Raw genomic sequence first — 25763 nt, forward strand, 5'->3', positions numbered from 1 at the left:
TTTAAAGTATTAAATACTCTGCAGCAGAATGATTGGGTACAGAAGAGATTATCACTATTTAAAACATTTTAAGATGGATAAACAGGAGCAGAGGCATGACTCCCCACTCAGTTTTCCTGTTTATTTACCCTGAGCAATTACAGCAAATTTTAATAATTTTCCATGTTGGCTGTTGATATCTTTGATAATGCAATAAGCAAGATGACACTTTGGCATGTCTGCAAAAGTAGAAGAACTGGCACAAGAACTCCAGCAACTAGTGGGGATGTCTTCTTTTTCACTTACATGTATTAGATTTTATATTCATGCATGCACTTCTAAGAGCACTAAGCAAATGAAAAACCACTTTGATTGCAGTTACTACAAGACAGCATTTTTAGATTTTGTTCTGTGACTCTGAGCAGGTTTCACTGGCACAAAGGCTGCACCCACAAAGTGTCTGCATTTTAGATTAGACTGAAGCAATGTTTATATACGTACCTATCCAGAGTTGTACCTATTGCCATTTCTGAGAGGTATTCTCTGAAACAATATTTGAGGTTGTAAAACTTATAAATTTCAGGTGTTGTTAAATATGCAGGAAGAATTAATAAAGTTTCCTAGCATCGGTTAAAAAAAGTAGTCAAAATAACATTAAGTTTCTGGTATATTTCCAAAGTATGTATAAAGAATAATTCAGGAAAATGTGCAAATGTAGCTCTCACTTTAGTTGTTGAAAGCTAAGCATGTACTGTCTGAATAGAAAACATTTTCCCAAGTCACACCTGTATGTTAATTTGGTATTGTTATTACTATTTCTGCTGCAGAGGATCTGGGAATTTCAGTCTTACGCCTGCTAAAGCAAGGATTTCTCAACTTTCCTGCTCCCCTCCCTTCTGCTGAATACTGCCCACAGCAGCTCCTAGTTTTGTAGCTTGCTATGTACCACTTACGCGTGGTATGCATTCCAGTTTGGGAATCCCATCCCAGGAAGCATATGCGAAAATATTCAGCAATAATTTCTTCAAATGTTGACCTCCACAACCCTTTAATTTACTCATTGCTAATAAGTATAGATACATGTCTACGGTTCATCTTCATATTCATGATGTTTGTCTCATTGTGCACATGAAGTGCTAGAAGCACACAGCCACACAGCAATGGAAAAATCTCTGTCCAGATCAATTCACAGCCCAATTGAAACACGAAGAAATAACAGTCTGGCCAGAATATTATTTGAAACCTTAAAATGTCATGCTAAGACTGTATCTAAATATTCTTTTCCAGACTCAGGGGAGCTACAGAAAACCTCAAAATCAACCCACCTCAGGCTGCTGCCCTCCACTATAAGAGGTTGGGAAAACACTCACTGAATTACTGTAAGGGAAGGGGGACAAGTTAGCTAATAATCACTGTAAGCCAGGAGTGGTCCTTTAGAGATTCAAGAAAGCTCAACTAGATTAAAGGGGGGTGGGGGGTGAAGTACAAAAAGAAATTAATAATTTCTGGCCAGATCAGCTTCTTGAACTGGGTCAACACAGAGCTGCTTGAGCATCCAGGCTGGCAGGGAAGGAGGGGCACACTTGGACATCGCACCAGCCTATACATACAATATATACACATTGTTTATACAATATATACAATAACTATATACACGATAACCTACAATAACTATTTGTTGCCAAAACTCGGAGATTTGTCACCCGATGCCACAGTGCCCGTGCAGAGCCTTCCCTCACCAGCACGGCCGCACCCTCAGGCCCGCACTTCAGAGCCAACCCATCCAATTCTGTTTGAGTCAGTAATCACCCAGTTACTACTCCTACAGTGACTAATACTTCTCTCCACGCTGCCCCTTTTAAAATGATTCTGTACTTCCGACAACAGCCCAGCTACTTGTGAGCACGACAGCAGATGGTCTCTGGGGCAAATCGCTACTCCTGCCTGCTATTACAGTGATTACGTGACCAGGCCCTGAACCATTTGAAGGCTTTGTCATTTTTCTCCCCGAGCATTCGCCAAGTTATTTATAGACGCGATTTAAAATAGGAGGGACGAACGCCCCGGGGCGGGATGCTCAGCCCGCCTGCCCGGCAGCGCTCTGTGCTCCGGCCACCGCCCCTTGGCCCGCCGGGGCTCCCCCGCAGCCGGGCGGCTCCCCCGGCCCCTCACACCCGGGACACGCCGGGGCTGATCCCCATCTTGCCCGACGCCACCGCCGAGGGCCCGTCCGGCCCCGCTGTGGAGAGCGGCGACGCCGGAGCGGCCCAAGGCCACCGCCCTTTCCCACCGCCGAGCACCGCCGGCGCCCCCTGACCGCGGGAAACACTCCGCCCTCTCCCGCCGCCGCCGGGGTAAGGCCGGGCTGGGCCGAGCCCGGGGCCGAGTCTGAGCCTGCCCGCGCTCCCGCGGCCGCCCCGCCCGCCGCCAGACCCACCTCGCGCGCCCCCGCCCGCCGCGGCGCCGGAGCCCCCGTGGGCTGGGACGGCCCCGGGCCCGCCCCGCCCGCACGGACCGGGAGGCGGTGGCGGCACCGGCACATGCGCAGCCGCGCTCCGCCCGTCCAGTGCGGCAGCCGCGGGTGTGGAGCCGCAGCGGCAGCGCCGGGCGGGAGCGGGGCCGGGGGGCGCCGGGGCCACCGGGCAGCGCCGGGGGAGCCCGCACTGCTCCCGGCCCGCACGGGCGCCGCTGGCGCGGTTGCGGAGCGGAGCGGGGCTGCGCGGCGTTTTGGGGCCGGTCCCCGGCGTTTTGACATCCCGGCGCCGGGAAGGGCCGCGTCCCGGCCTGCGGGGGCCCTACCGGCGGCTCCCGCCCCGGGCCGGGGGGCTGGCGGCCGCGCGGGGCTCCCGGCCCTGGCCGCGGGGTGTCCCCGGGGAACGCGGGGCCGGGGCCGCCGGGGGCATTTTTTCGGAGGCGGAGGGACGGCGGCGGGAGTGAATTGAGACAAAGAGCGAGGAGGAGGAGGAGGAAGAAGAGGACACTCGGGCTCGGCTACATTCCTGTGCAGAGGAAGGCAGGAGGCGGCGTTAGCCCTTTACGGACAGCTGGGTCCGGCGCTGCCCTCAGCTGCTGCCGGCGTATTTACAGCCTGCTCTCCCGGGCGCGGGAGGAGGAGGAGGAACAACCATGTAAGTTCCCAATTGCCGGGGGTCCTGTGAGAAGATGGGGGATGCCGCAGACGCCAAGGAGATGAGGAAGACTTTCATTGTTCCTGCCATCAAACCCTTTGACCATTATGATTTCTCCCGAGCGAAAATCGCCTGTAATCTGGCCTGGCTGGTGGCCAAAGCCTTTGGGACAGGTAGGTGGCGTCTCCTTCTTCCCTTTCTTTGATGCTGGTTCCTGCTTGGTTGCTTCGCTACTGAGGACGTGCGAGCCCTTCCCTGAGGAGCTGGGAAGGGGGGGGTAGGAGATGTGTGAGAAATGGTTTCGGTCTGTTCCCATATCATTAAGATTGCTTACACCTTGCCGGTTTCTTTTTTTGTTTTCTTTTGTTTTTCTTTAATTACCTTTAGTCTATTTGGAGTAGTCCCACTATTTCCATTAGCGAGTATTTTTTGTGTATTGGCGCTAATACAATTTTGTTTGAGGAATCGAACTCTGTAAATGGTGTCTTATTTATTACCCGTGTCACATTTCTAGAATGTGAAAAATCACGAGCAGTCCACGTTTGTCTGTCATCTTGAATTTTTTTCCTAATATTTCCTAATAAATTTCCTAATATAGGGCTGAATTAGGGGCTAGCAGTGGAAATGGATGCATGCTGTTAGTTTTGACATGTGTGACAGTAGCCTGTAGCCATTCGAGTGGTTAGGCAAAAAAAAGGTTTCAGGAAAAAGAGCATTTAATGCCAGGTTTTGGCCTGCACAATACAGAAGGCTCTCCTTGTCGGTGAGTGTAAATGGAATTGATTGTAATGCCTCCAAAAGGCATCAGTGCTCTGTCTTTGAAAACCTAGGCCTTGAGGAATACCAGACCTATTATTCTGTGCCTGAAATATTGTTGGGCCCTGAGGAATACCAGACTTGCAGAGGTCTTCTAAGGGAAGCATTCTGAAAATTTACTAAGCTGCTTTTTTGCTGCCCTTGGTATAGCTGTGGTATATTAATCACTTAATTTTCTGTGGGTTAAAAATAATGGTTTTATTTAAAGATGAGTTAGATATTAACAGTCAATATTTTTATCCGTATTTCTGGTAGAAAAGCAGGACAAATTTTCTCCTTCTGGAATTTTGCATCTTTTATGTTTAGGGCCAGGGCTTTGTTATGTGTTTGGACAGGGTTAAAGGCATACCTTTATGATGCCTCCGGGATCTGGTGATATTTGATGTGATGTGATACTTCCAAAAAGCCACTTTTAAAGTACTTGAACCTAGTGAAGTAGTGCAGGAGCTACTGAAATGAAGTGCATTACTTTAGAAAGAAGAGAAGATCAAAATACTGTTTCCATATAAGGATTTATCAATAAACTCTACTTCGTTTTCTTTGGGAAATCTGGGCAAGTATGCAATGTTTTTATATATGGCTTTATTAGCTATGCGGACATGAGAGGTAGAAATTCTTGGAAGTACTTAATTCAGCATTTTCAGAGACCATATTTTCAGGTAGCTTGGTTCTATAGGCTCTGCTCATGGGATTCTGAGTGTACAATGCTTATGCAATTATATAACCCAGCATTCTAACCCGAAAACCTTTTCTACTGGAGTTTGGCAGATTCTCAACCTATGGCTGAAATGTCTTAGTTTATACGGGTTGATTTTCTGTTGGATATGTAAAGCCACTTGCAGTAAAAAGTGTGATCCAAACCAAATTCCTTTACTCTTTCTCTTCGTTATTGGGGTTGTTCTGAGATGCACAAATGAAACATGATTAGAGGAGATAATTGCTCCATCTGCTTTCTAAATACTGCAGTAATGTAATAGTAGGAAGAGAGGTAAACATACACAACTGTAGTGTTTCTGCTCTCAGATCTTCCACTGGGGTGAATAGAACTAGAAACCTCAAAGAAGAGTTTATGGCTGAAGTAGGGAAAAACAGCACACAGGATTTGCATGTCTGCAGTACAAACGCTTCCTTTATACTTGGAGTGAAACAGAAGAACTGACCTTCACCTTTTCCAAGAAGGAAGGAAGTTTGGGTTTGCTAAATTATTTTAGTTCTTGGGAGTAGATCACAGCCTCAGTCATGTCTTTTACCTCTTGCTATATACATTTGTACAAAGGAAATACAAAGGAAGATTAGTGTGTTTAGATGCCACATTTTATTTCTTTTTTTTTTTATCCCTAAAATATTGGAGTTCCTTAAGTGGGCAGGGGAAATGAAGGCTTTTCCTCTACCCTTTCTGAAACAAAGTAGTGCCATTGGCTTTGAGTAATGAAAAACATAAGTTGTTACAATCATGTATCCATTGAAGAAATCTAAATCTTTATGTATCAAACAGGCACATCTTTCGGGGCACCTCTGCCACGTATTTAAAAAACATATTTTAATACAATCAAAATTGTGGCTACAGTTTGGCTACCTGACGTGAAAGAAGACTTTGAAATAGGTACTGTTTATTAGCATTTACTAATGATTTTGATGTTTGATCGATACCTATGAGCAAAACCTGAGAGACAAATTGTTTATTGCTATTGTTCTTGGTGAAGCTACAAGTGTAGAGTTTGGCCCACAACACAAGCAGGTCAAAATAAGCTGTCTTATTAGTGAGGTATCTTAAGAGAGTAAGTATAACAACAGTCATGCTGAAGGCTTCTTGTATGAAGAAGTTTTAAAGAGACACCAATTGAAGACAGAATTCATATTTAAGTCTTGAGGGAGTGGAAGATTTTGTGTCTTGGTGTTTTGCTGCAGACAGTGTATCAGTGTTAGGATATATCCGTTTAAATGTTTTGTGATAACTAAATTTTTTAAGAGACAGGACTTGCAGTAACTGAAGGTGGGGGCGGAATTCACAGAAAGTGTGAAGTATGGCAGAGGGAATGTTTGACATCAGAAATTAAATCTGCAAACACTTAATTTTAGCCTTGACTTCTAATGCTGGGAATTAACCCTTTCAGTGTAGAAAAACTGCTTTAAAGAAGTGGTCGAACTGTATAGACACTATATCCTTCGACTTAGAATAATAACAGGACCTATTTTGTAGGAGTAAGTTGAAAAAGGTCTTGATGTTGTGATACTCTGTGCCCTTTTCCCAAACAGAAGTGGGTTTCATTATTTTGGAATGTGGAGTTTTTGCCTTCTTACTCTACTACAGTCACAGAAAATGTGCCTGGAAAATTTGTTATCCCTTCGCCATCCTTTAAAGACAGGCTGAGCTAAATATACATCATTCCTGACAGATGTTTGTTTAGCCTGTTTTTTGAAAATCTCTAATTATAGAGCTTCCACAGCATGTCTGCTAGTCAGTTTGAACCTTATTTATCTCTAGATATTTGAACAGAATCTTGATATCTTTTGCTACACTGTTAATCCAATAACCTCTTCCTGGTGTGTGTGAGAACCTTACCATTTACAATAAAAGCAGTGTCTCCTCTCTGTTGTGTTGTTTAGACAAAACAGACCTTTTTCTTTTTTGTAAGTCAAACTTTTTTGCTCCCCATGTTTTGGTGTTTGTTTTTTTTGGAGGGTTGTTTTTTGTTTGTTTATTTGTTCAAGTATTTTTCCTGTGGTTGTTTTGCTTGAGTTCTGTCCTTAAATCTAGATCTAATGGTTCAGCTAAACCATTGCCAGTACAAGGTACATTTGAAAAATTACTTCATCTTTTCAATCTGTAATACTCTCATTTATTCACTGAAATATGATGTTTGTCATTTTTGCATCAGCCTAGAATTGTTGACTCATCCAGTCCGTGATTCACTGTACCTCTCTATCTTTCACTGCAGAACTGCTGCCTACTCAGTTGTTCCCATCTTGTAATTGTACTGTTGTAGGTTCCTGCTTTGCAGCTATACTTACATAACTACATCCTATTTTCAAACCACTTCTTCCACTGATCAAAATTATCTTGAATTATGATTTTATCCTCCAAAGTACTTCCAGTGCTTTTGTAGCTTGGAATCACTTCTCTAGAACCTTGTCTAGTGTGAAGAAAGAGATGAATTCTTGAACATGTTCTTCCCATTTTGTAAGGGACTCCTGAGTACTCTTAGAAAATAGTTTTTCAGACAGCTTTTCATCCAATTTTTAGTTACTAAGTTAAGAATATCTCTGTGTATGACTCAGAAAATTATAGAAACAGTTTTAAAGTAATGTTAAATCTTTTACTATTCTCCATACAGCATATTGTCCTGCTACGGTAGAAATTTCACTGGTTAGCATGAGATTTTTTTTTTTTTTTTAACCAGAATAAACTAAAAAAAAAACCCACACAAGTCTGAATGCTTGTCTTAAACATTGCTGTGTTTTCTGCAATAAAAATAGAATAGTCCATCTACCTTCTAACACTAAATTTATCCTTTATATGTGTTTGAAGCAATAGATTACAAATTGCATCATCTGCAACTAAATGTTACCCAAGAAACTTAAAAATAGCTCTCTCTTGATGATTAATATTTTCAGAATTCATATGTGGCTACTTACTGCTGTTGGCATATGTTGCCAGTGAAAGGGAGGAAGCGAACACTGTGTATCTGACAGAAACAAGTTGTAGCTAAATACTCTCATCTGTTACGTTGGGTGTTGCAGGCCAGAACCCATGTAATGTTTTCCTGGCAGACCTAATTTCTTTACATTTGTTCAGTGTGGCAGAAAGCAAAACCCTGTAGAAGGGTTTGGAGTATGAAAGAAAATGTTTGAGATTCTTGAGAGAAACTTTTTTTATTAGATTCCATCACACCTCTAAAATAGTTGCTGACAAATCGAAACTTCAGTCAGTTCTTCTAAAATCAGTTGATTAGACTAATAATCTACTGGGATACTCTACTTAGAAGGTGATTGTATCACTCCTTTCTGTAGAACACACTTGAAATATTGTTTGACTGTAGATCACTTATAACATTGTATGAGCTTCTGGCCCCGCTGGGCTCAGCAGTCACCTGAAGTTGTACACTGCGCGTGTCCAAACCTGTGGCAGGTGATTCGTAAGTTAAAATTGCAGAATTCTTAGTACATGATGTGCCTCCCTTGGAGTGGATAGCTTGGAATCTGTTCTTTCAATGACTTTGTGCCATTGAGCCTGTTTTGAGCCTATTTACCTTTACAATTTCAAGTGCTTGTCTGCAGAATGTAATAGATCTGACCATCAGATAGCCAAGGGCTCATCAATGTCAGGTGATGAGATGAAATAGATTTCTTCCACCTGTACCTGGTTTCTCCTTATATTTTTTGACCATCCCTGCAGTTACTACTGCAGATATATTTTAGCTTCCTCCCCTTGCTGCCATGATTTAGGGTAATCTGTTGGGCTATTTTAGTGATTCCATGTTTAAAGGTGGCTCGCATTCAAACCTGAAGAGTATTGATATGCTATTGATCAGGAATGTTTCACTTTTCCAATAGGAGATGTTATGTCACTTCCATTCCACAAATATCTGCAGGATTTTAATGAGCACAGCTGGGTACAGTTCCACTCCTGAAATCAATAACTTTTAACTACTTGCTCTGCTAAACCCAGGGCTCTGAACGAGTGTTTTTGCTGGTCATTCTGGAAGATGGTGGTGGTGAAAAACATTCAAGACTTCATAAGAAAAGTAGAGCGAGTTCTTCCTCCCCGCCTCTTTTTTTAATTTTTTTGTCCCCTTGGACAATACATTGTTACTGGATCAGGTGGCAGTAATAAACCTTTCTGCTACAGAGTTGAAATGTAGTATTTGAAATATAATTGCCAAATGTAAGGGTTGTATAGTTCTATTTCCTTCATATTTTATTCAATTGGAAGCAGTCTTAAGCTAAGAGAAGCTCTAAACCAGACACCAAAGCAGATGTGTCTGTTCAAGTCTATCTAGTTATGGCTGGCAAAAAGTTTTCCTTGGCTTAACAAAGTCTTGCAGTAATTCAAGAAATAAGCGTTTTTCTTCAGACTTCTGAAACAGTCTATTGCCATATTTAAATAGCCATAAAAGCTATTTAAATCCTAACTTGTCTATAACAGTCATCAGGGTGCTAGCTGGGTGAGATAGGTAAAGATAACAGTTTAATTATAATCCTTTCTCATAACTCGCCTCTCCCAAAAATAAGTTCTGAAGGCATTTATGTTAATAAGAATTGATCTTCTTATTACCAGGGTTAATTCTAAGTCATTCTTTTGTTTATTTAAACCTGCATCAATAAACAGGTTTTAGTAAGGTAGATGCTAATCTTCCCATTTTAATAAGAAATGCCAGTCCCAGACACATTCTGGAGGTTTTGTGAGGAATGCTTCCTGTTGTGCTACCCAAGACAGAGCATTGGATGGGACAGGCAATTAGTGTGACCCAGCAGGGCATTTCTTGTGTGATTCTCAGTGTTCAAAAACAACTGAAGTCTGACTAGGCTATGAGGGTAAAGCCTGTGCATATTTCTTCCTTGGATGTTTTGGGTTTGTTGTTGTTGTTTTGTTGTTTTGTTTTGGGGTTTGGGGGGTGTTGTTTTTGTTTTCTAATAAGGAATCCCTTACAAGTGCAGAACAGCTGTTGAAGCAGTGGATAGTGGTCTATTTTTGTACCATCTAGAGGCAAGAGGTTGAGTCCTTTTTACTCATAGTACTTCTGTGATGGTAAGTCCAAGAATCTCTCAAGTTCAGCTTAGCAAGGTGGACAAAGTTAAGAATGGTAATATTGAAATTGAGTCTGCCATAAATTTGTGGATGTTGACCTTTCAGATACTCGTCCTAGGCAGAAGTACACCTACTGCCTGCTAGCCAAGAACTATGGAAGTGGCAGACTGATTGAACAAACCAAAAAATAAAATCTTCCAAGGAGTAATTCACACTTATCTGAGCAGAGAGTTTTGTTTATACAACAGCTTTTAAAGGTAAATTCAGTAGTGGTATCCATGAATAATTTTTAGATGATTCCTGCCCTTTAAAATGGTTTGTCTAAATGGAAAATTAAGTTGCATTTCTGTCTCATCATGGGAAGTGTTCGGGTTTTGTCTGGAACAGAGTTAATTTTCTACATTGTGGCTGGCCCAGCACTGTGTTTTGGGTTCAGTGGGAGAGCACTGTTGATAACACACCAGTGTTTCAGTTGTTGCTCAGCAGTGCTTACCCTCAGTCAAGGACTTCTCAGTGTCCTGCTCTGCCAGCGAGAAGGTGCACAAGAAGCTGGCAGGGAGAGTGGCCGGGACAGCTGCCCTGAACTGGCCAAAAGGATGTTCCAAACCATGGATCATCCTGCTCACTGTAAACTGGGGGAGTTGGCTGACTTGGGTGTAGGCAGCAGCCTATCTTTTTCCCTTTCATTATTATTATTGTTGTTATAATATTTTACTTTGTTTCAATTACTGAATTGTTCTTGGCTCACAGGATTTACTTTTTTCCAATACTCCTCCCTATCCTCTCATGCCACCAGGCAGAGGAGGGGAGAGAGCAAGTTACTGGGCCTCTTAGTTGCAGCTGGGGTTAAACCACAACGTGGAAAAATAATAATCCCTTGTTTGCTTTAAAGCTTGGAATGAGCCCTTTAATTTTTTTATTTATTTATTTTTATATTTTCTGCTCCAAAGAGGATGTCTACAAGACTTATGATTCCATTATATGTTATGAAAAATTATCTCAAGATGTGTTGAATACTTTTTTGAAGTTAGCCTGATGAAATTTGTGCTCCTGTTTTGGGCTAATATGATATTTCTTTTTTGGTTTTTTCCCTCTGTGTTGAGCTTGTCCATTAGCTTCAATTATTCTCTTCACATTTTGGTATTTACAAAATTCAAAATACCAAAATTGCTTCCAAAAGTGCAATCTGTGTTCCTGTTTACAATTTTCAGAAAAAAAAATGGGATGATCATCTGGTTTAGTCTCCTTGTCCAAGAAAAAGCAGCCTCAAAGTTCGAAGAGGTCTCTCTGGGCCTTGTCCACAGTTTTGAAAGCCCCTGTGGATGGTGGTTTCAGAGCTGGGTTCCCAGACAACCCGTGGCTGTGCTCTGGTGGTCTCTCTTTGAAGAACTTTTTTCCTTGTGTCAGCTTGTGCCCACTGCCTTTTAGCACCTCACTGCACAGCCCAAGTCCACATGTCCAAAACCTGCCTGTTGGGCACTGGAAGAGTGCAGGTGGATCCTCCAGCAGCCCTCTCTCAATACACCCAGTTCCCCATATCCCATCTGTGTTTCATGTGTTCAACTCCCTCTCAATACCGCTCTAAGACAGTGACCACAGATTTCAAGGTCAGATGGTACATTGTGGCACTATGTGCAACAAGGTGTTTATTTTGAAACTGGTGATTTACCTCCCAGTTTAATCTTGAAGACCCCTCTTGTCAGCTGGGCAAAGGAAAGGGAATGGTAAAGGGCACATATTGGGGATTAGTGTTAAGATTCTTCTCTCTCTAACAGAGACTGTTTAACAACCTCCAGTCCTGCCAGAATTGTTAATAAAGGCTTTTGACCCTGCTGATTGTTCTGGTAATCTGCTGAGAACTGGATGTAGCCTTGAAATTCCCTTCCACAGGATTTCACAGGCAGCACGTGCCAGTTCTGGAAGGACTTCTGCTTTGAGATAGGAGAGTTTTCTCTGTCTGTGACTTATCTGCTGACCTTTTTTTTTTTATTTTTATTTTATTTTTTTAACAAAAAGCTAACGTGGGAACACAGTTTGACTCTACTATCAAGAGCTGTTCTGATATCAAACAGTTCAATACACGTTATAAAGTGGGGCAGAGTGCCCGTGTTCCTGTCTGTGTGTGGAGGGAACTCTGACAGGAGTTTTTGTAAAGACTTCTGATCTCATTGCAGCAGGGATGCCTTGTTTGTTCGCTGTCACGTGTTTCTATACATTCAGAGTGTCTGCAGCCACAGTCTCCCTTCCTAGCCTCTTGTGTCTGTGTTCTATTTTTCTGATAAATTTCTTTTCTGGTTTTATTTTAATGAACAGTAGTAAGTTTCTCTTCTAGATTTATTTTTGTGAACACCAGTAAGATAAAAGAAACTGCATATATCTCATTTTGTCTTTCTCTGTATTTTTCATAAGCAGAAATAACGTTTATAAGTAGTTCTATTTGCCTTTGCTAGTGCTAATTTTTTTTTGGTTGGGTTTTTTTTGGTTTTGTTTGATTGATTGATTTTGGGGGTTTAGTTTTTGTGGTTTTTTAGTGTCTTGAGTCTTTAATTACTAAATCCCAGTAGTGGGTATTATTTTTTCATGATAAATGCATTTATTGCATCTTAATCTTGTCACTTCAGGATCTGTTTTGGTGATACAGAAGATGAGAATTAGGGGTGATGGGTTTATTGTTTGCTGTCTTGAAATTTTAGTTCAAACTCAATTTTAGGACTTGAAATCTGTTATTGTCTTCAGTGAATCTGAACCTTAGAGTATGTGATTTGTTTGTGTGTAGCTAACTAGTCCTGCTTCAAAAGGTGTTTTTTTCATATGGGAAAGAAGAAGAAATTACAAATGGCTTTCTCTGTTCCTCCCTGTTTCCCCCTGCCCCCATCAAACTTCTCATCTGCTCAAAAAGGGGGTTTTGTTTTGGGGTTTTATTTGTTTGTTTGGCTTGGGGTTTTTCATTGTGTGTTTATTCTTTTTTTCCAAAAGCAAAATCTGCTGTTTTTTAATCCTCTCTAGCTTGAGGAAATAGCATAAAGGTGTTCTAAAAATCAGCATTTGGAACTGCAGAGGATAAAGTCCCAATAATCAGGACTGGGCTTCTGATACTGAGGTGGAGATGGAGCGTCAAGGACTTTAGAAATAATAAACTTAATGTTTAAATAGGCAACGTGTGGACAAACGGGGAAAAGAAAGAAGGGCAGATGGAACCGAGATAGATGAAAACAGTACCTGGGGAGACACTGCCTGGTAGCTCAGAGTTCCCCAAGTACAAGTGCTTTTTGTAGGACTGGATGTCTCCAGGTCCCACAGAGTCAGTGTGGGAGGTTGGGAAGAGAAGTTTGCAATATCATCTGAAACTGGTAGATATTTTTGTCAGCAGTCTTATTATTATCTTATTAAAAAGTAATGTTGTTAGGTATTGGATTTTTGTTTTAAAGGCAAAGTAGTTGTGCTGACAGTATATTTTGATCTATATTCTAAAGCAGAGCTGTCAGTGGTCTTGCCAAATTCAGGCTCATGGTTTAGGCAGATTGTAAACCATACCTCTCTTTTACTTGAATCAGCAAAGGAAGCAGTGATAGCTTACCCTTTTCATACCATCCTTACGGCATTTAAGTGTGTTAAAATTTATTTCACTTTTTGCACTGTCTAAGGTGTATCTTCTTTCCCAACTAGAAGGCAGCTGACACTTTCCAAAACCCATAATGGAAGCCCATGAACTGCAATGGAATATGTATGAGGAAGGAGATAATCTGTCATTATCTTGTGATGGCATGTTCTGTTTTCTCTCTCTCTTCTGTACTCCACCCTTACTGGGCTGTTTATTCGGCCTCTGCTTCCAACCTTGGCTGTTTAGCCATTTATCCAGTTGAAGGCAAAGGGGATGGGAACTTGGAGTTGCATCACTGCTTTCCTACGCAATTATTTTTTTCCTCTAGCAATTAAACAGGCTTTTTCCATTTGGACTCAGGGAAAGAATCACATGCTCTTGATCCCGTAAGTGTTGTGGGCTTAACTAATTTCACAACAATGGAGAATGAAATTCTTATGGGAGGAAAATGGAGCATCTTGCAGTGTGTATGCCTAAAAATGTGAAAGTTATTTTCCACTTCACTTGTGATTTAATTTCATTTGATCTAGGACCATATTTAATTAAGTTATAATTATTACTTTTGTGGTAGACAATTATAAATGTAGTCTGCCTGTTCTGTGTTATGTACAGTATTTGAAAACACTGTTAGATTGTCTTGGAATGCTAATTTTGGGGTTAAAATCTCAGCATAAACTTGACAGAATCTTGCACAGCTTTCTGTGGGTGGTAAGCCAGCTCACTGAAAAAGGAGGAAAGCCACAATTTTAAGAAAAGTCAGTAACACAACTAGGCAGATAAGAATTCAGTACTTTGTCAGAAGGAAACTGATAATATTTTTTCACCTTTTTCTATTCTTTTAATTTCACTATAACATCCATGTATCCATGCTTAACTGCTGGGTTGTCATCATGCTGTGGTGCATGGCCTTTGAAATAGATACCATAGTAATCAAATTTGTCTTGCATATGTGAAACCTAGAAGGCTGATTTTTGTCCTGAATTATTCTGTATTGAAATACAATGTTTCGGTTCCTTTTTGTTACTGTAACAGAGACCAGGGTTTGTGTTTCAATGGGTGTTGTTCTACCTTTATATGTCTTACCCATATAATGTTATGCCAAAGGAAATGAGAATGTTTGGGCATGTATTTGTCAAAGCCAAGAAATTTTCAAGTAATGAGGCTGTAAACCACAGGTTGGCCTTTTGTTGTGTCCTTGGCAGCGTGAAGGTGTTTGAATTTTTTTTAAGTTGCTATTTATAGTTCAAATGCTACCTTTGTATGAAATTTTTCCCAGTATTTTATATCGTAATGCCTGGTGAAGAGTCTGGCCTTTCCTTGATTATGACTATGCTTTTGTTAATGTAATTTTGAATTCACATATATTTAAAAAAAATCCCCTAATACCATATCTGTCCTTTCTGATTCTGACTAGTGGGTTTTTTCCTTTGCAGAAAATGTTCCAGAAGAACTTCGAGAACCGTTTTACACGGACCAGTATGACCAGGAGCACATTAAACCACCTGTTGTTAACTTGCTGCTGTCCGCCGAGCTCTACTGTCGTGCTGGGAGCCTTATTCTCAAGAGTGATGCTGCAAAACCACTTCTAGGTCATGATGCTGTTATACAAGCCCTGGCACAAAAAGGCCTTTATGTCACTGACCAAGAAAAGTTGGTGACTGAACGAGACCTTCACAAAAAACCAATTCAGATGGTGAGTGTTCAAAGCTTGTGTGATACATTTCTTCTCCTGGTCTGTGTACTCCCAATACCTACATATCTGTCTTTTAACATGCACCATTATGTTGAAGCGTTTTTCTCAAGAGTGAAATGTGATTCATTGCTGGGAAGTTTATGCTTGTTTTGGTTTGGGTTTTTTCTCATCTCCTCAGCTGTCAGTATTTCTCAGCTGTCAGAAATATGGGTGTACTTCTTTTGTATTAATGCTGGAATACACCTATCATTCTGCTTAGTTCACGTGTTCCATTTTTAAATATAGCAGTGACAAAATGATCACTTTAAGTCAATGTAAAACTCACAACAATGGTATTTTTTCATGGAGACTTTTAATAATATGTCTTTGCTTTATAGAACTGGTAATTAAAACATTAGTTCAACTGATGAATGATTCTATTACTAAGCTCCTGAGTCATTCCTTCCTTGTTTGGAGCTGAACTATGAACAATTATCTTTAAAAAGGATGGCTACATATGTTTGTTTAGCAAATGACAATAGGACAGAATAAGAATAAGATGCTATTATATTTAAAGTGAAATATTTAAAATGTTCACCTTTTTATTTTTTAATATTTAATATAGAGAATACATTACGTAAACTTTAAGTATTTATGGTCAGTGACCTGTAGCTGCTGCTGCAAGGAAGGTGAAAATAAATAGAGCTATGATTTTATCATCAGCTTATTAACAACTTGTGTTTACTAACACGTAAGAAGACAAACAAGTATTTGGCAGAACATAACTAGAGAGTCTCTCTTGTTTGATCAGCTGGTATCAAGTGATAAGTTGCAGAGGCTTTACAGGTGTGATATAAAAGCTACTAACTAATAATTAATGGTTTACTCCATACAGTGTTGCCAAGAAGTATTAGACCTCTTAGTGTGCACAAATGTTTTTTAAGAAGTGGCAATAGTGAGTTACTGAGATGTAAAGACTGAATTCATTAGGTCCACTTTTTTTTCTCCAATTTTTCTTTTTATTTGAAAATTCTTTCCTGCTCATAGAATGCTTAAGGTCTGAAGAACAATAGTAATAAGACTAGTCAAGACACTCTTTCCTTATGATGAAACTGTAATCAGTGAATACAGATAACTTGAAATTATGCCAGTCTCTTTTTTTTTGAGCTTGATATCCCTTTTTAAAAGATGAGCTCAGCAAAGAGCAAATGGCATTTTCATAAAAGAAGCTGTGAACTGGCAAATAAACCACACTGAAGTATGGACTTAACAGTTGGACTTGATGATCTCAGAGGTCTTTTCCAATCTAAACAATTCTAAGTGATTTTACTGTTCACAGAAGTCAAAGCATTTAAAAAATAAACTCCCGGACTGTTTATGTTGTATAGAACTTAGTTCTGTTCTTGCCTCTGAAGGAATATAAGGTTATTGACTTGCATTTATGCTGTTCCCATTTAATTATTTTAATTTAATTCCTGTCTAGAGTAGTTGTAAGAGCCGTCTCTTCTCAGAGTTATCAGTTGAAAAAAAAAAGTGTCAGTATTATCTAGTTGGGTCTGCTGATCTTTGATTTAGTAATTCAGGTGGCTTAAATTGCATTACAAGAGCCATTTCTTATTTCCTGTTGTGCCTATGTGGCTGTTTGTGCCCTTCATTCCTGTGTTGTGGAGGTATAGCCCAGCAAGTAGCTGTTCAGACATCGTCATGACAGTTGACATCCCCAGATTCCTGCTCTGCCCAGGGCACTGGTCCCCATTGCAGTCCCAGCAATGTGTGAGTGTGCTGTTGCTGCTGAGTTAGTCCACAGGCAGCTGGGCTGTGGCAATGAGAGGGAACACAACTGCCTTGGGCAGAAATGCAGCCATCACCAAAATAACTGCTACCAAAGAAATGGCTGTGAAATTGTAGTCTCAATGCTAATATTCTAAGCCCAAGAATTTTACTTTGTCAAACCATGCTCATATTCCTGTGCAAGTCCTAGCAGCAATACTATATTTTAGTTGGAAAGCTTCAACCTTTTTCCTTATTATACAATTAGTAAAGTTGGCAGAGAACTTCAAATCTGGCTGTTGCAGTATTGACAGTCTTTTCCCTTGATGCCTTCCAGTACCTTTTCCTAGTGTTCCATATGTCACAATTTCTACAAGCCTTCAAAGTTAAATGTATATCCTGTTTTAGAGCACGGAATAATTTTTCCTTTTCAATTACGTAGAACAGAAAGTTTTCGTATGCAATTAATTCATATGTTCCTCTGGTAGACCAGATTGTGTTAAAATCATGTTCAATGTAATTTTGAGTAATTCAACAGAAAATAGTATAGTCTTTGCTAGCCTGTCTCCCCCGTGAATAGGGCACAGACACTGATGTTTGTTAGGGGATATTTCTTGTTATCAGCTCAGATGCACTGCATTTGTCTAGCTGAAAAAGAGGGGAGTTATATTATAAAATGGAACTATGGAAAAGAGATCTGAGTATGGAATGTTTTAATTTTACATGTGCACTGCAATATATTTAGTTGTGGACAACTACTTGGAATTCCTTGTACTGGATGTTTGTGCAGTGATGTGTGTGGGGATTTTTGATTACTTCACGTGTGACTATTTACTATTTACATATCAAAGTTTGGTTTTTTCTCTTTCTTAGGTTGAACTGTTCTCTAGGAAGACATTAAAGTCTTCCTTGGAAAAGTCTAGCAAATGGATGTACTTCTTTGCACCAGGGTCAGGATAGATGGCAGTTTCCTTGTTAGTCATGACTGACTTGGCTGCATTAGGATCTAATTTGAGAGGCTGCAAATTGTTGTGTTTGTGTGTGTTTCTGTATGTGTATACATACATGTGTATTTATGTGTATTTAAAAATCAGTTTCCTCTGGTGGAATGTGGTTAGGAGAGAGGCATTTATGAAATGAACACATAGGAACAGAAGCAAAGGCATCTGTTAAAGCCTTCCCTGTGTAAGGGTAGGGAAGTCCCTCTGGAGGGGGATTTGTGTAGTCCTTCTCTAGGTGTGTTTTTTTTTTCACATCTCCTATTTGCTCTCTGTTAAAACCAAAAGCTAGGTTATTCAGTGGTACCTCTATTTTTGTTCTCCGTGTATTACCAGGTATTAAAACTTAATTCTATGTTAGTTTTTGTTAACTCTTTGTGTTTGAAAGGATCATCCTGTTGTCTTTATTTTTGGTAAGGAAGCAAAAGAATCAAATGCCATGTTATTAGTCTTCTGGTTGAAATTTATATGGTCTTGTCTCTGCTATACCAGACTTCAAACAGTGCAGAAATAGTCTAGAGCTTGGAATTAAAGGTATTCAACCAAGAACCAGGATATTTTTCTCCTGGAAATTATACTCCAGTACAAAAGGAACCATTGGATGTTTAAAAAGTTTATGGAAGCTAAGTTGCAAAAATATTTGCAAAGATTCTTATTTTAGTTGGCAAGTTCCAATTTAATTAAAAAAAAAAAAAAATCTGTCTTAAGCAGGCACTCCCATATGGAATTGTGAGATTTCAACAAGCTGTAAAAATCAGAAATAGCTTAGGAATTCAGCATGGTTCTGATAATGATGCAGTAATTTTGTTTTGATCTTCCAGCTATAACAGACATAGATCAGTGTTAAAGTCAAGGTTAACTTCTGTTGATTATCTTTCCTAAATTTCCTATGTATTCATAACCCAAACTGACTTAAACCTTAAAATGGCAGGTAAAGGAAGGCAATTGGGATTTTTTCTTGTTTTTTTCCCATGTAAGCGTTGTATCTATTTATCTTAAAAACATACATGTCTATTCTTACAGAATGAGTCAGAGGCTTTTGGACAAGTTTCTGCATTATGACAAGAATTTTCTATCAACTGAATAATGTATTTTCCAAACCAAATCATTTTATGAGAATTCTGATATTTAATCAGGCCGGTCATTTGGTATTCATATGGTCTCTTTCAATTTGCCTCAAGTGGAGGAAAGAATAAACAGATTCAGTGAGGAATTAAGAAATTCTTTGCTTCCCTCAAGTCCGTGCAATGCACTTGTGTCATGTGGGGAATGGAAGAAAGAATCAGCATCTTGGTTCTGTGCTGCCTGACGCTCTGCAGGGACGCTCAAGTTGCATAATTAACCCAGCTGTGGACCGGTGTTCTGCCCTGTCTGTCCCTAATGTGGCAGGGCCAAAGCCTACTGAATTTCTAGCTGGAGGAGTAATAATGTCAAATCTTGAATACCTGTTTAAAAACAGTGTTGTGTTAGAGGGTGTACAGACTTTTGCCAAATTTGCGCGAGAAAAATCGATTTTCCTACATTTATTGTTGTGTATTGATAGAATATTTTCAGCTGACTACAAAAGAAGTTACTAACTTGCAAGGCATTTTAAAGCATTTAGTTCTTAAATAAAGTTTAGTGACTAGAAGAAGGTTAATACCCTTTGTATAAGTACTATATCCAAGAAAATATTCTTTGTATTGTATTTTCAGTATAGGAAAGTATAAAAACCATGCTAAGCATAATGTAATCAAAAAGCATAACTTCTATTAAAAATAGAAGTCTCAATTTGGAAAAATACTGTTGCCAAAAAGAAAAAGTCAACTGAGTAACTACTTTAAACTTACACCCATGTATAATTATTTTTGTGAACTACTGTCAATAATCAAGTAACATTTAAATTCTCCATACAATTCTACAATTTTCAGCCAAGATGGGAAGGGAATGAGAGGCTCCTGCAAAACCTCAGCATAGTAGCTGGTAGGATTAAAAATTGCTACTTCCCTAATTCTGAGATGTAATTTCTGTGTATGGGTTTTTAATATAAAAGGTATTGTGCTGTCCATTTAGCTGCAAATTACCTCCTCCCTTGAAGGTGTCTGCTGTGAAGAAGTCTGGCAATAATTCCTCTGCAGCAGTTTGAGAATCTGGGCTATATTGGAGGTGTAATTAGGTGTGCCTGTATTAGCTATTTAGTTGTGAGCAGGAGCACGTGTTTGAGGCAAATCTCTGTAATTCTCCCAGTTGCTGCATTTGTGGTTTGCACTGTGGAGGCATTGCAGGGAGCACAAACTCCATCTCTTCCAGCAGATAAGCTGGAGGACGGGCTCCAGGATCGCACCTGCGGTAGCCCACTTGCCAAGGGGGACTCATTTCACAGGCCTAGAGTAGAGCTGACTGAAGTGAATCCCCTGAGAAGGGAGTAGAGGTGAGTCCAGGGACCTTTGCACCAGTTTTGCTTTTCTGTTGTGCGTTCCTAATTGCTGAGTTAATCACAGCCAGCGAAACTTCTGTGAAAGGCAGGGGTGTTGACAGTGCCAGCTGTGTATGTACCTGTAGCCAGGATCTGGATCTCTTTCTGGATGAGATAACAGACTATAAGTGGTTAACTCATCCTGCAGTCCAGACTTTTGGTCTCTGGCAGGCTGCATTCATTGGAAATGACAGTGCCTTTCATCAGGGGTGTGTTTCTCCTTGAGGAGGGACTGCAGCAGCTCACCAGGTTCCTTGCAGATACATGCTGCAGCCTCTGCTCTTTCATGCTGGAGGATTCCTTTAACTCTGTAAAGCAACACAACCTGCACTAAGCACTTTATAGAACAAAGAAGTAAGATGTGGCTTCTGGCCTGAAGAAATTTTTTTTCTGGTTTTAGGCATGATGCAACAAGTTTCCATTCTGTGCTATTGTAAATTACTTGTTAGACAAGGACACATAAAAAGAATTTGCAGTTACTTGACTTGAACCCATAGATACCGTAATTTGTTAATTAAAACACCAGATTCTAATAGTAACTGCCTTGTGATATTTGAGCATCTTTGATAGTTATGTGTTTCACACAGGATTAAAATAATAAGCAAATACAGTGGTGGAACAGAACCTGAGTTTAGTCTAGTGAGTCTGATGTGCCGTGTAGAACCAGTCTGCTGTGGTTTTGGGCTGGGATAATGTAATCTTTAGATGTTCTATATTTTTTACTCAATTTCTAGTCTCATCTCTTCACGTGCATTCCTGGTAAGGTTCTCATTTGCTTGATGACGGTGATCCAGTATTTCTGCTGGTCTCACTGTGTCAAATATACCATCACACTTTAGTCAGCACGGCACAGACATCTGTGTGACATTGTAATGTGGATATCAGACTCCCTCAAGCACGAGGTGCCAGTTCACACTTGGGTTACTGTGACTCTCTGTAAAGTTCATTCTGCTCTTACCATTTTAACTTTAAATTTAGAGTCCTATTAGCTTTTTTTCATGCAGCTTATGTTGACTCATAGCCTGGGGATTTTGTTTTGCTTGCTGCTCATTTTTAATTATGTTTGTCTTGTATGTAGAAAATACTTTTATTTCTGTGTCATGTAAATAGAAGCAGTGACCTGGGATTTGTTCTACGGTATATTGTCCAGAATTTAGTATGTGCAAATCATGCAGGTTATCAATGTTAGTTATATTAGGGTTTATTTTACTTCTGTATGTCCATATCTGAAACTGGTGGAAGACACAGATAACCACAAAGTCCTCTGCAACATCCTTTGGGTTTTCATGGAATGCTGTCAGCACAACTTGTGCACCAGGTATGGCAACTCATGCAGAAGGTAGCAGAGCTGCTGACACCGAAGTTGTGTCTATGAAGAACACAGACAAGGGATGCTTTGCTGGTCTTTTTAGCAACTCTAATGCTAAAAAAAAACCCCAAGAGCCTTCTATGATTTCTCTAGCTTTAATTCCTTGGGATTTTTTTTTTTTTTTTTAATACTGTATCCTTAATTTCAATACAAAAATCTATGCAGGGTTTTGGTCTTATTCACAGTTTCAGCACTGTAGCTGCCATTTCAGATTTGTATCACTAAGAGCCCTTGCATAGAAAATTAACTAAGTCTGATCGTTCTTTTTAACAACTCTTGCAGGATTGATTTCAGTTGTGCAGAGCTATTGAATAAACTGTGTTGCTTCTATTGTGTTGAAAGTGTCTTCTCAGAACAACCATAAAATACAAAACTGGCCTTACATTTACCTTTTCCTACTACCTTCAACTGGCAATGTTCAGAAATAGCAGCACGTTTTCTCATGTTTCTTCTCATGTAAAATTGTGGTAGCTACATTTAATCTTTCACTAAAATGAGGAGAGAATATTGCCATACATCTGCCAATTGAGATACCCGATCTACTAAATAAAACTGCTGCTTTTGGAATGATGACAGGAAATGAAGTGAACCTCAAGAGAAGGTAGTTCCTCCCAAAGACAGGTCTCATGCCTCTCGTGAGAAAATAAAGCAATGCATTACTATTGACTGGTGTCTGTCTTGTTCACTTCCTTGCTAATTAGGAAACACTGAGTGCTGTCAGGACTGAACAAAATAGTTGGTATTTTTCTGCCTTGAGCAAACTAAAATTTTGAACCAAGAGCTTCTGATTGTATTCTTGGTATTCCTTCTTGTGCTGCTGTTAACCTGGAGGGAGGTGAAGAAAAAAAGAGTGACAGTGATGATTTATTTAAAAAAAAACCAAAACAACCACCTGAAAGCCAGACCAAAAAACCCCACTCCTGAAGCACAAAATGAAAACCAGTTAAAAGGAGGAATAAATTATGAGAAAAATATGTCATGAATTAATGTCTATAAAGAATGCCAGATACCATGTAGGAAATGCTTTCTAAACAAGTCAGGAAGTATTTTCATTAACCTTGAAAGAAAAACTATTTTGTTAAACACAGTTTAAGAGCATTTTCTTCCTGTTTCAACAGCACTTTTAGGTAGTGTGGTTCAGCTTTTGGCTGCTGGTTTGCTGCTGTGAACTTTCTTTGTATCTCTTTAAATATGTGAAAAGGTTGTTTAAGTAAATGTTTAGAAATGGTCGTTCTTCTGCTGGGTTAAGTATATTTTGGAGTACAGTAACTGAGCTATTAGGAAAAGATGTATCTATTAATTGTTTTACAGACTACCTAGAAGGTATTTCTTCATCACTTTGTTTGAATCATGCTAAAGAAGAGAAATCTTTCTTAATACCCTTGTGCTGGATAGTGGAAAGCTAAAAATCTTCCATGGTTGTAGCAGGCAGTTCCTTGAAGAGCTCTGCTTTCTTCCTATTATGGAAAACAGTGAGCAGCTTTTAGCAGGAGGTGTGGGTCTGTCATGTAAACATAAGGAGAGCTTCACTACCAGCTCTGTGTAGTACTACACACAGCAACAAGGGGACAAAAACCTACACTGACTGTTGAAGGAATACAGTTTGTACTCCCCAAAATGCAGCAGCTGCTCCCATACGCTACAAAGGAACACTGAGAATCTGCATTTGTTAATCTGCACATACAATCCTGGCAATCTGCCCGCCTTTATCAGCAGAGAACACACTCTGTCAGCACAGTAGATGTATCATAACAAAATCTTTGTTCTTACAAACTCTCTGGAATTTTAACAACATTGGGGATTTTTTTCCCCCTGAAGTTGAATGAACAAAATATCATCAAGTCTCCATAGTATGTCTGGTCTTCTTGTTTGACATTTAGGGAAATGTAGTAAATAGTAGATTTATAGTAAATTCCTATAAACCATTTATAGGAACTGGTAGGGGTTTTTTTCTGAACTATTATGTTTATATGAACTAGTAAGAAATTTTGTTACCTTGCAGAAATGTATCTCCAGATTACCCAAAGCAAAACCCCATAGAATTTGTCCTATGTAAAGAAAACAATACTTGTATTAAAACATTGCCTGGTAACTTGTTAAATAGTTTAAGTTAAAAATTTACTGTAATAGTAACTCTTTATCAAATTGACTGTCCACTACAAATGTAGGATATTTTCAGTTTTCCCCCATCTGTCAGAAGGTCATTAGGAAGGAAGGATATCTCTCAGGATATTTCTTTGCCTTCCCAAAACACAGATCTAAGACCAGTGGAATAATCATTCAAGTGTACGTCAGAAAGAGGTCCCACAGCTTAATAATTTTTAGAATAATGTGCTATCTTTAGCACAATTTATATAATCATGTAGCAATAGCCAGGGATCCAAATCAGACAGTTGTCAAGACTGATCACATCGTTCAAAAGCTGACATGGCAAGAGCTTTTACAGCCCTTAAGTTGGATGTTTGGAATACAATTTAGAGGACCCAGCAGTCAGTACTTATGAACTAATACACACTTCACATTGTATATACCTGAATTCTTTAACTGATTGGTTTGATAAAGAAGTGGCAGGTTAAATATATTATGGCCTCTAAAAGAAGAAAAATCACAAGAAAAGCAGAGAGAATATGTAAATATTAGGTAAGCATATAATTGTGGATCAGATTAATTTTGCAGGATGTAATTATTAAATGTATATAGTATGCAATACAGAATCTCATTATATAGGGACGTGTTTCTTAAATGTGAAATGGAGATATCTGTTACATTATTAAAGGATATTAATATATTGAAGCAATTGCACAATGGTGTTTAGGCAACAAACCACTGCAGTAGGTGCCAATTAAGTGCTGTCAAAAGACAGGTGGCATTTTCTTGCTGTTTGTCAACAGCATTTATTCATAAGTTCAGTTACAGAGCTTGTATCACCTTACTCTCTTTTTACTCATGCTGACCTGCAATTTATAAATTAATTTCTGGTGGTTGGGGGTTTTTTTTCCCTATCAACAGTCAGAGGAACCCTACCATCAAAAAGCCTCCTTTGTCTTAAATTTCTTTCTAAATTCTGCTGTGCAGTGTTGGCTCCTTATTTTCTCATGTGTCTACTGAGAACATGAACAGTTTATTCCCTTCCTTTTTGGAGCAACTCTTTCATGTGTGAGATGGTAACGTCTCTCCTGTGCTGTTTCCCAAACCTTATCCTCATTCCAAATATTGGTGCCAGTCTTTCTTCACAGGCTGTGCTGAGAGCTGGGCCCAGGATTCCAGCTGCCCTTGACAAGGCCTGGTGCTGGTGCCTTGTTTGCCGAGTGGAGGCCACAGGTGACACACACCTGTGTGTCACCCCCCTCCTGTGGCAGCGTGGCATTCACTGCCTACTCCTGTTCCGGTACTGGTGCTCTCCAACCTTAGATCATGTCTGCTGATCAGCAATTTACGCAGGTGTCCTCTACTCTGATACAAAAAGTTAATACAGACTTTTTTATGGCTCTTTTTTCTGTCACATTAAGGTTATTTTGAGACAGACTGTACCATATATTGCTGAAACAGGCTTTGGTGGAAAATACCTCGTGCTTGATTTCCCTTCCAATGGGCATTCTGTGAGGGAATAAACATTTGTGAAATCTTCCTGGTGTATTACACAGAAAGAGTTGTGTAAATCCCATCGGGGTGTTTCTGTGGCATTGTTTTGTGTAGGCTGCCAGCTGTTTGCAGAGCTCAATTCACTTCGAAGTGTAGACTTAAAAAAAGGGTTAGAGTGAAATACAGGACTGTGCCAGGTTACATCCTAATGCATGAGAGGGAAACAGTGGAATGGAATACTGATGGAAAGAAAATTCAGTTCACAATTAGGAGCAGATTTTACTCTCTTTTTTTTTCTTTTCCTTACCCCTCTTCTTACCTTCCCCACTCCCAAAAGCAAACCCAAACCTATCCACTGATACTTAGAAGTTCATTGTAAAGACATGTTTGTGTATGTGAGGTTAGAAAAAAAATAATGTTGTGACTGCCCATAGAAATATTGTAAATTAATGTAGTTCAGTATATCATTTAGTCAGGGAAGTCTCATCACTTCCATGTTGCTGAATTCTTTATGCTAAGGTGTATCTAATAGGTAAAGGATAAAATTATTCCAACTCTTGCTTTTAGCTTTTCTTCAGCAACAGGAAAAAATACAGAGAAAATTCAGCTTATGTGGTTGGGAAGTAAAACCTCATGGTAATAAT

The 25763-nt window shown here is 39.7% G+C and overlaps 1 protein-coding gene across 4 annotated transcripts in view; it reads left to right on the plus strand.

The window, feature by feature from the left end:
- The first annotated feature begins 2834 nt into the window (after positions 1-2834).
- CAMSAP2 (calmodulin regulated spectrin associated protein family member 2) overlaps positions 2835-25763 on the plus strand; it is an 80765-nt gene continuing 57836 nt past the window's right edge. For 3 of the 4 annotated variants that reach the window (XM_027880415.1, XM_027880417.1, XM_027880419.1), the window contains exons 1-2: positions 2835-3280; positions 14707-14966. In XM_027880415.1, coding sequence (XP_027736216.1) covers positions 3142-3280; positions 14707-14966 — 399 coding nt within the window. In that variant the 5' untranslated portion in view covers positions 2835-3141. The remainder of the gene's footprint in view (positions 3281-14706; positions 14967-25763) is intronic. The other variant, XM_027880416.1, reaches the window with a different exon arrangement.

The sequence above is a fragment of the Empidonax traillii genome, unplaced genomic scaffold, assembly GCF_003031625.1.
Source record: "Empidonax traillii isolate 1590-97213 ecotype Southwest subspecies unplaced genomic scaffold, ASM303162v1 scaffold69:size3087049, whole genome shotgun sequence".
NCBI classification, from domain to species: Eukaryota; Metazoa; Chordata; class Aves; order Passeriformes; family Tyrannidae; genus Empidonax; species Empidonax traillii.